Below are 11,271 nucleotides of genomic sequence, written 5' to 3'. Positions count from 1 at the left end.
ATTATTATGGTTCACAGGACGCAACAAACACATATTTTGGAAGGACGAGCAACACACATGACACTCCGAACACATATTTTGAATTTGTACCCCTTTGAAGAGAATTTACCAGCGAAACAAAACGTTTTTCCAACTTAAATGAAAAGTGTAAGGTGAAAACACTTAAAGAATTACTTCAACTGGTAAAATTAAGCTTTTTCAACTTAAACATTTTCTCACTTAAAGTTGAAAAAAAAAATTAGGTGTTGAAGTATTTTTTTTTTAGTTATTTCCCTTTTTATCATAATTTATATATTTATATTTATATATTTGTCCGAAAATGTGATTTAGATCTTCATATGTGAATGGAGATGATATAGGGTTTTTATTTTTGGTAAAACTTTTGTTAAGTGCAGAAACGTGTTGCAGTTTTCCTCCAAGCCACTAGAAGCTCAAACCCCTGAACATCAGAAAGCTCCCATCATCAGAAGGAAACATACAGGAAAAGTGCTTGCATCTTTTCATTCACAGCAACACACATCTCTGCTTCATAAAAAATCATGGCATGTAATGATCACATACATTCATGCATAAAGCTACTGCTGGTGTGCGCGCTCTTGTGTGCGTCGCGCGCTTCTGCCGACAGAACCAAAACACTGGACTTCGATGTCAAACCAGGAGGAGTTGTGCACACTTTCACCGGTAAAATCGTGAGTTAACCTCTTTAATATTTTACTAGAGTAATATTTTACAGCACTGTGTGGTTTGTTTACTCGAAATTAAAGGGATGGAACGATCGCCGTGGCTTGGTTGATTTGCATAGACTCGGTTTCATTACCTCAGGGTCTTATTTTAAACATTTATAAGGTTTTAAAGTTTAAAAAAGTTATTTGGTATATATTCAAATTCATTATTATGATACATTGTTTTAAGGATGAATGAATGCTCTTCGTGGCGCAGTTTAAAAAACCGCGACGCGTGTGATTAACGCCACCCGTCATCTTTTCATTGGTCAGCAGGCGCGTCATTGAACGCGCACTACGCCCCCTATCAACCGAGATTTTACTTTGTACAGTGTTGAAATCCACACTTCAGTTCTTTGTGCGTTTTAATTCTTCCGTATTTCTTTGGTAAGTACAAAAAAAATCGAACATTGGAATTATATATTATTAATATAAAACATTTCAATGTAAAGATATTGAAAGATTTCACATTGGAAAGGTAATACAGGCACACCGTTGCGCGGTATGACGTGTCCCTTCGATAGCTCAGTTGGTAGAGCGGAGGACTGTAGAGGTTAAACACTGTCATCCTTAGGTCGCTGGTTCGAATCCGGCTCGAAGGACAAATCTTTTGACAATAACGTAAAGTTTACTGTAATATACTAACTTACGTTCAACTCGTAGTTTTATCAAATCCAATTACATTCTGTAATATTAAAAAATGAAAGCTTGTCATTATTTATTCACCACATGACCTATTTTATGTGGCGGACAAAATAAGTTCAACTTAAAGAGGAGAGCGTTTAGGTTACTCGACATTTTCCACACAATTAAAATTAAATAAAGAGACTGTCAAACGTCAAAACTACATTTCAAAGCAGAATTAAGTTGACTTACGTGCTGTTTGCATGTCATAGTTTTCTGTGGAAACCACATAAGTCGTTATTTAGTTTGATGATGTGAGTGACAGACGTCGTCGGTTATTTATGGCGGATCACACAGTTCGTGACGTCACAACGTTTGAAACGTTCATACATTTTTTGCCGCTTTTATTTAATTATGTTTTTAATTATTAGATATTTATTTATTTTTCTTCTTTATAGAAAAAGTATGAATGCACCTTCACGTATGCATCTCAAGGAGGGACCAACGAGGTGAGACTTTTATTTTCATAAATAATATTGCATGTTTTTAAATTAATATTATTAAACTGGTGCCCACAGCTAAAAATTAAATATTCTTTATCAACAAAGCTTGTTTTCCTGTTAATTAATAGTAATAATAGTAATTAGTTATTAGTGCTAGTAATTTATACATATAAAATATTATTTAACATATACTAGAATTTGGGATATTATTAATACTATTATAATAAATATATATTAGTATAGATCATATAATATACAATGAAATGCATTTAAAGGGATAGTTCACCTTAAAATGAAAATTCTGTCATCATTTACTCATCCTTATGTTGTTCTAAACCTGTTTGAAATTCTTTTTCTGATTAATAAAGATATTTTGAGAAATTATGTTAAGCGCACAGCAGATGGCGACCATTGACTTCCATAGTAGGAAAAAATATTTTGGAAGTATTGCGATAAATGATGTAAATATTAATTTTGTGCCGGGAAAAGATTAATTGTGATTAATCGCACACAAAATAAAAGTGATTTTTGCCATAATATATGAGTGTGTGCTCTGTGTAATTATTATGTACATATAAATACACACACATTCATGTTATGTATTTAAAAAAACATTTACATGTGTATATATATTTATTAATATTTTTATATATTCTATATTATATATAAATTTTAAAAATTGATATATAAATAAAAAAATCTGACATGAATATATATATGTATGTGTGTGTGTGTGGTTAAATATATACAATAATTACACGGTACACACACATATATTATGCAAAAAATTATTTAATTATGTATGCGATTAATCTTTTCCCAGCCCTAATTTTGATAAATGATGGTAAGCACACAGTTGACGGTAGCCATTAAATTCCATCATATTTTTTTATTCCTACTATGGAAGTCAATGGTCACTATCTGCTGTGTGTTTACCATTATTTCTCAAAATATCTTCCTTTGTGTTTATCAGAAAAAAGAAATTCATACAGTTTTAGAACAACATGAGTATGAGTAAATGATAACAGAATTTTCATATTAGGGTGAACTATCCCTTTAACCCCTTCACCCCTGAGTTTTCAGGTGTTTAATCAAGTATGCCTTATTTTGATTGTTTGATCAGCATTTTTGTTGGTTTGAACCACAAAACATGTGAAGTCCATTCCAGTGGACGCAAGGCTTGAAGGGGTTAAAATTTTCGTAGTTTGTATCTGCAGTGCAAGCATTTTAATACCCCCTCATGTTCTGGATCCATCACGAACTTCCTGTCAGTTATGGCACTTATGTATGCTGTCATTTCTCAGAACAGCTCATTAAACTCCATTAACCATGAAGTCCAATGGTCAGTTTAAGTGTTTCAAATGTTTTTTATTTCCTCCAGCAATGGCAAATGAGTGTTGGTCTCAGTGACAAAGACAAGCTGTTTTCCTGTTCAATATGGAGGTAATGTAATAATACACAACACTAAAGATGTGTTTTACTCAGGAAAATGAGCTAATGTCATCTCTGTTCTGTGTGGTTTTTTAACATTTCCATGTAATATGAGATGAAAGGAAGGATGGTATTGATTTTTGTTTCTCATTTTTATGAAAGGCCCCAGGGGAAGTCTTACCTGTTTTTCACTCAGTTCAAAGCAGAGATTAAAGGAGCCAAGATTGAGTATGCCGCTGCATATGTAAGTGCAAGAGTTTCAAATCCTTCATTATTTGACAGCACTTCAGTAAACAAACAATTCAACAATCCGTCGAGTAAATGATTCAATATGGTTTTGACATATTTAATAGATTTTTTATTTATAAACTTTGCACATTGAAATGTTTGTGACGGGCAAGCTTAAGACAGATCCTCAATTCATGTTCCTAAAGCTCATCGGCCCTCAGATCAAAAGCAGTCGTACTAGCGTTGCATATCAAGACGTCACAACATCATCATCTTTATCCTCGGATGACATTGACATTTTCTGTAGCGGGCTGACTGCCGTGTCCTGATGTCATTTTCCCCTGTGTGCATACGAAAACTTCAAAAGAGTGTTTGAAACAAGCACTCTTCGGTGTCTTAGACAAAATCTCTTTGTTATTCAGCGTACTCCTCCTGGTTTCTCCATTAGTTTTGTGTCTTGTCACTTATCTTGCTCTCTTTCTCAGTCCCAGTCGGCTGTGGGTGGACAAAGAGATGTCGCATTAAAAGAAGAAGAGTACATTGTGTCAGAGTCCACAGGTAACTTGGAAAAGTACAGTAGATTTGTATTCTTGCTTGGTCATTGCTTCTCTTTTGATACATGCAGTTCTTATTCTCTCTTTTAGTGACTCAAAGAGATGGAAAATTCCATTCTGAGCTCTCGAAGCTGACCGTCATTGGTAAGACGCGTCACGACGAGCTCTGATTGGCTGATTACTACGAAATGCCAATTAACGATTCGCTGTCATTAGTCAAAGAAGGACTGACAAAACGTCTACAGAGATCTAAGAGAGGCAGTGCGACGGGACTGATAATACAATTTAAGTAGACAAAAGTCTGTTGTTGTAGATCAAGGAAAACACTGTACATTTTTTATATCTGTCCAAGTTATGAAGGGTTCCTATTCAAATGATTTCTGAGGTAAGTTAGCTCGTAGTTTTATTTCTTCAGGGTTTGAGTCTCATGCCTACCTTCTGATCTTCTGCTGATGGCGTTGAGCTCTCATTGGGAATTCCCACGAAGTCTTTGGGCTTTGTCAGAATCCTTCGATTTTTACTGCGGTGGAGGAAAACAGAAAGAGTTACTCTCTCGTCTTTGATTTTGCAATAATGACGTATTCTGAAAACGGTTGTACTGATCTTTAATAAATCTGTTATCAAAACATGGTTTATTTTTTGGCTTTATTTGATATGTGGGCTTGTTTGATGGCACTATAAATATATAAGAGTCTAATTTTTTAAAAATTTAAAGTTAGGTTTTTGGGCCATTTTTTACCTTATTAAATAGATAATATTATAAGAGAGGACTGGAAAGTATATGGTGGAGAGAGGGGTACAGGATTAGGTAAGAGACTCGAACTCGGGTTGCCGAAAGTGCGTCTGCACCACATGTTGGAGCACTGCCCACTATACCATCGACTCCAACAATGCTAACGTACGTTTCATAATACACTGAAAAAATCTCTGGTTGCACATGATTGAATTAAGTTCTTAAAATGATTTGTCTTAAAAAATTGTTGGATCTACATCATTTAATTATGTACACCAGTTTAACATGATTAAATCAAGTTTACTTAAAATGAACTAGCATTAATTAAAATTAATTTCATTTTAAGAAAACTTACTTTAATTATGTGCAACCGATGTCTTGAAGTTTTTTTTTTGTAGTGTATGAATAAATATACACTCACCTAAAGGATTATTAGGAACACTTATTCAATTTCTCATTAATGTAATGGTGTGGGGGATGTTTTTTGGCACACTTTAGGCCCCTTAGTGCCAATTGGGCATCATTTAAATGCCACGGCCTACCTGAGCATTGTTTCTGACCATGTCCATCTCTTTATGACCACCATCTACTCATCCTCTGATGGCTACTTCCAGCAGGATAATGCACCATGTCACAAAGCTCGAATCATTTCAAATTAGTTTCTTGAACATGACAATGAGTTCACTGTACTAAAATGGCCCCCACAGTCACTAGATCTCAACCCAATAGAGCATCTTTTTGTGTCCTGGCTGTGCATCCCACAAATCTCCATTAACTTAAGATGCTATGCTATACAATATGGGCCAACATTTCTAAAGAATGCTTTCAGCACCTTGTTGAATCAATGCCACATAGAATTAAGGCAGTTCTGAAGGCGAAACAGGGTCAAACCTAGTATTAGTATGGTGTTCCTAATAATCCTTTAGGTGAGTGTATGTTCTATGTTAAGCTGCTTTGCTACAAAAACCAATTTAATTGTATTGATTTTATTAAAAGTTTTATGAAAGTATGTTTACATCAAATGACTTTTGGCATAGTGCATAAGAAATATATTTTTGCAGCACATCTAAGTATTGCTTTGTCCAAGATTTAATAAATACCACAATGTTTTGCATTGTTCATTTTTCCAGATCAGTCAAATTATCTCATTTGCCCAGAATGATCAAAAGGTTTAAAGGGATACTTCACCAAAAAATATAATTCTTTTTTACTCATCCTTATATTGTTTTAAACATGCATGAATTACTTTGTTCCGCTGAACACGAAGATATTTTGAAAAGTGTTTGTAACCAAACCGATCTGGGGCACCATTCACTTTCATTTTATTATTTTTCTTACTGTGGAGGTCAATGGTGCCCCAAATCTGCTTGGTTACAAATAATATTGTTGTGTTCAGCAGAACAAAGCAATTTATACAGGTTTGAGTAAATGATGACAGAAGTTCAATGTTTTTTTTTTTGTGGTAAAAGTGTAGTAGATAACCATGTTTTTGGTGTATTGATTACTATTAGCAAAACATGGTTATTTTGTGGTAACCATGATTTTACTACATTAACCATGTTTTTGTTGTTTTTTTAACTGTAGTAAAACAATAATTAATTTTCTTATAGGGACCCCTTTAACATCTATCTACAACTTTAAAGGTTCTAGACCTGTGAAGAGCTTGAAATAAGCGTTGCTGTACACATGAGGGAGACATACAACTGGGAAAATGCATGTGGTTTCTGGGGCACCTGTTAAAACACACTTACACCGCTAATGTAGGATTTCACTAGAATGTCATCAGGACATATATCTGCAATTGAAAATGCAAGACAATCGCATAAGGGGTTAGGTAAGCAATGAAAATTTAATCCTATAACAGATGTGGGTTGCTGGGAGATCAGAGACATTGCAGTTGTAATTGCTTCCCACTCCAGATGTCATCTGAGGATAAAAATTTAATCTTCCACTACCTTTACTTAACCATTGGCATACAATATTTCCGAGATAAGCTCTCGAGTCAGCCGAAATCATTTTACTGTCCCAAATGATTAGTACATCATCACCCCATTCACCTATGGACTCTCCACACAATACATTGCTGAATCTCTGATCTTAGACCAAACTTACCTTGCACAGTACATGACTTCCTTCAAAAATGGCACTTTATGTTTCCCTTTGTGCCACGAAATGACTGTCTGCTCATACAATGGTAGAAAGAAGTCTCCGTCTGAAAGGGTAAGGTGGTGCTTTTTGACCTTTCTCCCTTGCTTTAAGATTCACTTTTCCTGATGTGTTCGCATACGGATAAGGAGGGGGCTTCAGTCCCCCGCGTCCTGCACCAGTTCTCAAATCATGTTTTTGGGAATCTGTCCTCTCCTGAGTTGATCCGAGTTGTCGCACTTGATCCTTGACGGAGTATGCTGGTGGGGCATTTGTGCCTGAAGGATGGTCCTTGTTTGATAAACACGTCTTTTTGTCTTCATAAGAGGGTACTTTGTATCTCAATGACTCTGATTCACATCCTGTCTCCATCCCACTTGAAAAGGGAGCCCCACCTGGTTCCTTTTCGTCCGTATCGATGTCCGCAGTCAGCAGGTCTATTTGATGGACCACCTGATCTCAAGGGAAATACAACACATGTGGACTTAGTCCCGGGTGGATACTAAAAACACAAGGTACTACACACATCCAAGATTTTTAAAAGCCAAAACAATCATGGCACATTTCACGCAAGAGTGACGACAGGAGATTACGAGACCGCGGTCGTCTATCCAGCTGCTCCCTGTCTCAGCTGTACCTATAAAACCGCTGGCTGGCGTTCCTCTCCAGCACCAAATACATTTGCTAAATGGAGCAGATCGGACCTAATCTTCCTGCATTACACTTTCACTATCACCTCACACAGTGGTGTGTACAACAAAGTTACAAAGAGGACAAATACAAAATTCATAGTCCACATATCTTCTGAAGTGTGGACACTAGCCAGTGATGAATAGTTAAACAGTTTACAAAGAGTGAACTAAATGGCGCCTTTGTTTAAGTTATTATAAGAAACATCTGCTAAGCTTGAATCCCACCAAGCATTGCACAAGACAAACTTTTACCTCTTTCATTTCCAGATGTATCTCCTTTAGGCCATGAAGAACCTCTTCAAGATTAACCACAACTTTTTGAATCTGGTCCTGTATTGCTTTCTGGCTCTGTTCAGAGCTTAAAGTCTTTCTATTCAAGTCCACTTTTCCTTGTCGGAATGTCCTAGGATTGGGACTCCTAACATCTTTGGTAGAAAGCATAATTTCTTGCACCAGGCTGGGTCCGTTCAAGTCCCGAATTCCATTAGAAGTACAAAGTATGTTATTAAAGTTGGAATTATGACTAGCAAAGCCACTTTCGTTTGTTTCTGACGCATTTGGCTCCTCTCTCACAGAGGCCAATTGTTGTTCAGGCACACAAACAGTCAACCCACAGTTTCCATGACCTCTGAACTTTGCTGGCGAGTCAAGACCACACTTCCTCGAGAAGAGGTGTGGCTCGGTCTGGTGCTGGTGGGCCATAAAGCTGCATTCTGTCAAGCTGTAGTTCACAGAGACTCTGTTGTGTTGCACACCGGTCCCTAGGGTCCGGTTCCAATGCATGCCAAGGCCAATCAAGTCTGGCTGTATGTGACCCTTCGGATTGACTAGACTTCCATTTGCCTGCTTCGATCCACAGGTGTTCATTACGCGGTCCCTAGTCCAAAAATAGGCATGGATGTCCGCTTGAGATCTCTGCAGATGTTGACCCATTTCTCTCTGAGCTCGTAACGGATTTTGGGGCTCAAACGAAGTTGGCACAATGTGTCGTTCCTCCGTCCTTTTCGTCTCAGAGGACATCCTGTGATTTCTTGATAGGAAATGTCCAGGAGATGTCTTTCTCAGCTGTTCTACCTTTCTGTCCTGTAACTTTCTCAGGCATGTTTGTTCACTCTGAAATCCCCCGCCCTCTAGTTTCCTCACCGGTCTTGATGTTATCCCTGTGTTTTTTCTAAGGTTGGCGGAGGGCCTCGGTTTTCCAGCCTCTCCCTCAAACTCCCTGCATTTCTGTGTTCACTGGCTGTTGAACGCTGCCTGCCTCTGGCTCTCCCCCCACCCGCTCTCTCTCGCTCGCAATGCGCCGTCTCCCTTTCTCGTTCATTCTGCCTCCCACTCTCTCTCTCTCACGGCTTTTCCGCTCGCCCTTTCTCGCTCACCTACTTGCGAGAACCGGGGTTGCGGTGGGGGGCTTGATCCTGTGCGTATGAGACTGCATCTTCAGGACTGATGTGATTACTGCTGTTCTGCATCAGCATGCTGCTATTAAAAACAGGATTTTTAGTCCGGATGCTAGGGGGAGGCATGATACCCTTTTATTGCTTTAGGGCAGCACAGACAGGGCTAATAAAATTTTTTTGCTGCGTTAAACTTTTAAGTGTGATTGGCTTGTAATCACTTGAACATATTGTTCTGTATACTTATTAAAAGTTATAAAAAAGTTCAAATTGCTGAACTTGCGTCGATGAGATATTGTAAAAAATGTTATGACTTTGGTACAGTGTACACTTTTTTAATTAATTAAAGATTTTTACAATGAATACCGTGACATTGCATCAGAGTCAAAATAACAGCTTTTCAAAATGTGTTTTTTTTTAAACAATGCATATACAATCCGTATTTCTAAGTGTTGTGGTCACACATTTTTGTTGTGACCTTTGTAATATTTAACATATTAAAACGTCACCTGCAGTGAACTTTTAACTATGTATTTTGCTTTCAGTTCTTTTCTCGGTTCCACATAAACAGACCAATCACAAGACCAAAACCTTTGCGCATTGGCCTGAGGCCGTTTTTTGAAGCAACTTGTGAATTGCGACCCTGTTTGAAACCAAACTCAAGTCATGAAGACAAACTAATGTGCTTCTTGCTAAAACATCTTACAAAAAGAGACCAATCACAAGACCAAAACCTTTTCACATTAGCCTGAAACCGTTTTTTAAACAACTTAGTAAATTGTGATTTGTGATCCTGTTTGTGAAATTTAAACTCAAGTCGTGAAAGCAAACTAACGTGCTAGCATCTTGCTAAAACATCTTCCACATAAACAGACCAATCACAAGACCAAACCTTTGCACATTAGCCTGAAACCGTTTTTTAAACAACTTAGTGAATTGTGATTTGTGACCCTGTTTGTGAAATCCAAACTCAAGTCGTTAAGGCAAACTAACATGTTAGCATCTTACTAAAACATCTTACATAGACCAATCACAAGACCAAAACCTTTTCACATCAGCCTAAAACCGTTTTTTTCTTTAAAGCAACTTAGTGAATTGTGATTTGCGACCTTGTTTGTGAAATCCAAACTCAAATCGTGCATGTTAGCATCTTACTAAAGCATCTTCCATAGACCAATCACAAGACCAAAACCTTTTCACATTAGCCTGAAGTCGTGAAGGCAAACTAACGTGCTAGCATCTTGCTAAAACATCTTCCACATAAACAGACCAATCACAAGACCAAAACCTTTTCACATTAGCCTGAAACCGTTTTTTTCTTTAAAGCAACTAAGTGAATTGTGATTTGCGGTCCTGTTTGTGAAATCCAAACTCAAGTCGTGAAGGCGTATTAACATGCTAGCATCTTACTAAAACATCTTCCATAGACCAATCACAAGACCAAAACCTTTTCACATTAGCCTGAAATCGTTTTTTTAAAGCAACTTCGTGAATTGTGATTTGCGACCCTGTTTGTGAAATCCAAACTCAAGTTGTGCTAGCAAACTAACATGCTAGCATCTTGCTAAAACATGCTAGCATTTTGCTATTTGATTTCTCAAGTTTGCTTTCAATCTTTGACATGGCTTAACCCAGTCAATATGAAAGGTATTACTGTTTTATCTTTATAAATTACTGCAAATCACAAAAAACAACTTCTTTAGCGGGGTTTCCATTACAAAAATTAACCCCGTTTTTTGTGTATTGATAACTATTAGCAAAAAACGTGGTTTTACTATACTATGGTTTTACTACAGTAATCATGGATACATTTTGAGAATTCATCAGTAAGCATGTTTACTAGAATTTTAACTAGGGTGGCCATTTGTGCCAATTCCGCCGGACACATCACGAACATGTTTTCGGGTTCGTTCTCCGGAAGTCGTGTTGGTCGACCGCATACGTCATCAAGGTTTCATATTTCGGGTTTAATTTCAAAAATGCAACCGTTACATTTCAAGGTAAGAATGAAACTACAATGATTGTATGTCTTAAAAGAAAAAAAATCTTAATTTTTGAATGTATTTTAACTGAAATGTGAGAACCTCGATGACGTATATGCGGTCGAGCAACGCGACTTCTGGAGAACGAACCCGAAAACATGTTCGGGACGTGTCCGGCGGAACTGGCACGAATGGCCACCCTAAGTTTAACCCATGATGTTGCTAGCATGAAGCTAGTTACAGTTACAGGAGCAACAAAAGTT

At 37.2% G+C, this 11,271-nt stretch overlaps 2 protein-coding genes and 1 non-coding gene across 7 annotated transcripts; 2 read left to right on the top strand and 1 right to left on the bottom strand.

Annotated features, from left to right (window-relative positions):
- Positions 1 to 432: 432 nt before the first annotated feature.
- Positions 433 to 4,688, top strand: mydgf (myeloid-derived growth factor). The gene is made up of 6 exons (XM_055218305.2): positions 433 to 689; positions 1,805 to 1,855; positions 3,231 to 3,292; positions 3,443 to 3,524; positions 3,994 to 4,066; positions 4,153 to 4,688. Exons 1-6 carry the CDS (start codon positions 540 to 542, stop codon positions 4,230 to 4,232), a joined length of 498 nt encoding a protein of 165 aa, XP_055074280.1. The 5' UTR covers positions 433 to 539; the 3' UTR covers positions 4,233 to 4,688.
- Positions 1,237 to 1,324, top strand: trnay-gua (transfer RNA tyrosine (anticodon GUA)). The gene is given in 2 exon segments: positions 1,237 to 1,273; positions 1,289 to 1,324. It is a non-coding gene; the product is annotated as a tRNA-Tyr (tRNA).
- Positions 3,616 to 10,918, bottom strand: LOC129453900 (uncharacterized). Of its 5 annotated transcripts, XM_055218294.2 has the most exons (5): positions 7,885 to 10,918; positions 6,908 to 7,393; positions 6,547 to 6,590; positions 4,498 to 4,582; positions 3,616 to 4,003 (listed from the first exon to the last, which is right to left on the bottom strand). In XM_055218294.2, exons 1-2 carry the CDS (start codon positions 8,650 to 8,652, stop codon positions 6,980 to 6,982), a joined length of 1,182 nt encoding a protein of 393 aa, XP_055074269.2. In that variant the 5' UTR covers positions 8,653 to 10,918; the 3' UTR covers positions 3,616 to 4,003; positions 4,498 to 4,582; positions 6,547 to 6,590; positions 6,908 to 6,979. The 5 variants fall into 5 exon arrangements, 4 of the variants coding, with proteins under 4 accessions (XP_055074269.2, XP_073717403.1, XP_055074268.2 ...); XM_073861302.1 differs by having other exon boundaries at positions 3,616 to 4,582; XM_055218293.2 differs by lacking the exon at positions 6,547 to 6,590 and having other exon boundaries at positions 7,885 to 10,917.
- Positions 10,919 to 11,271: the final 353 nt, after the last annotated feature.

Source organism: Misgurnus anguillicaudatus, chromosome 23, assembly GCF_027580225.2.
Source record: "Misgurnus anguillicaudatus chromosome 23, ASM2758022v2, whole genome shotgun sequence".
In the NCBI taxonomy this organism is placed as follows: Eukaryota; Metazoa; Chordata; class Actinopteri; order Cypriniformes; family Cobitidae; genus Misgurnus; species Misgurnus anguillicaudatus.
Note: the sequence above shows the minus strand (reverse complement) of the source record. Positions and strands in the feature narration are given on the sequence as shown.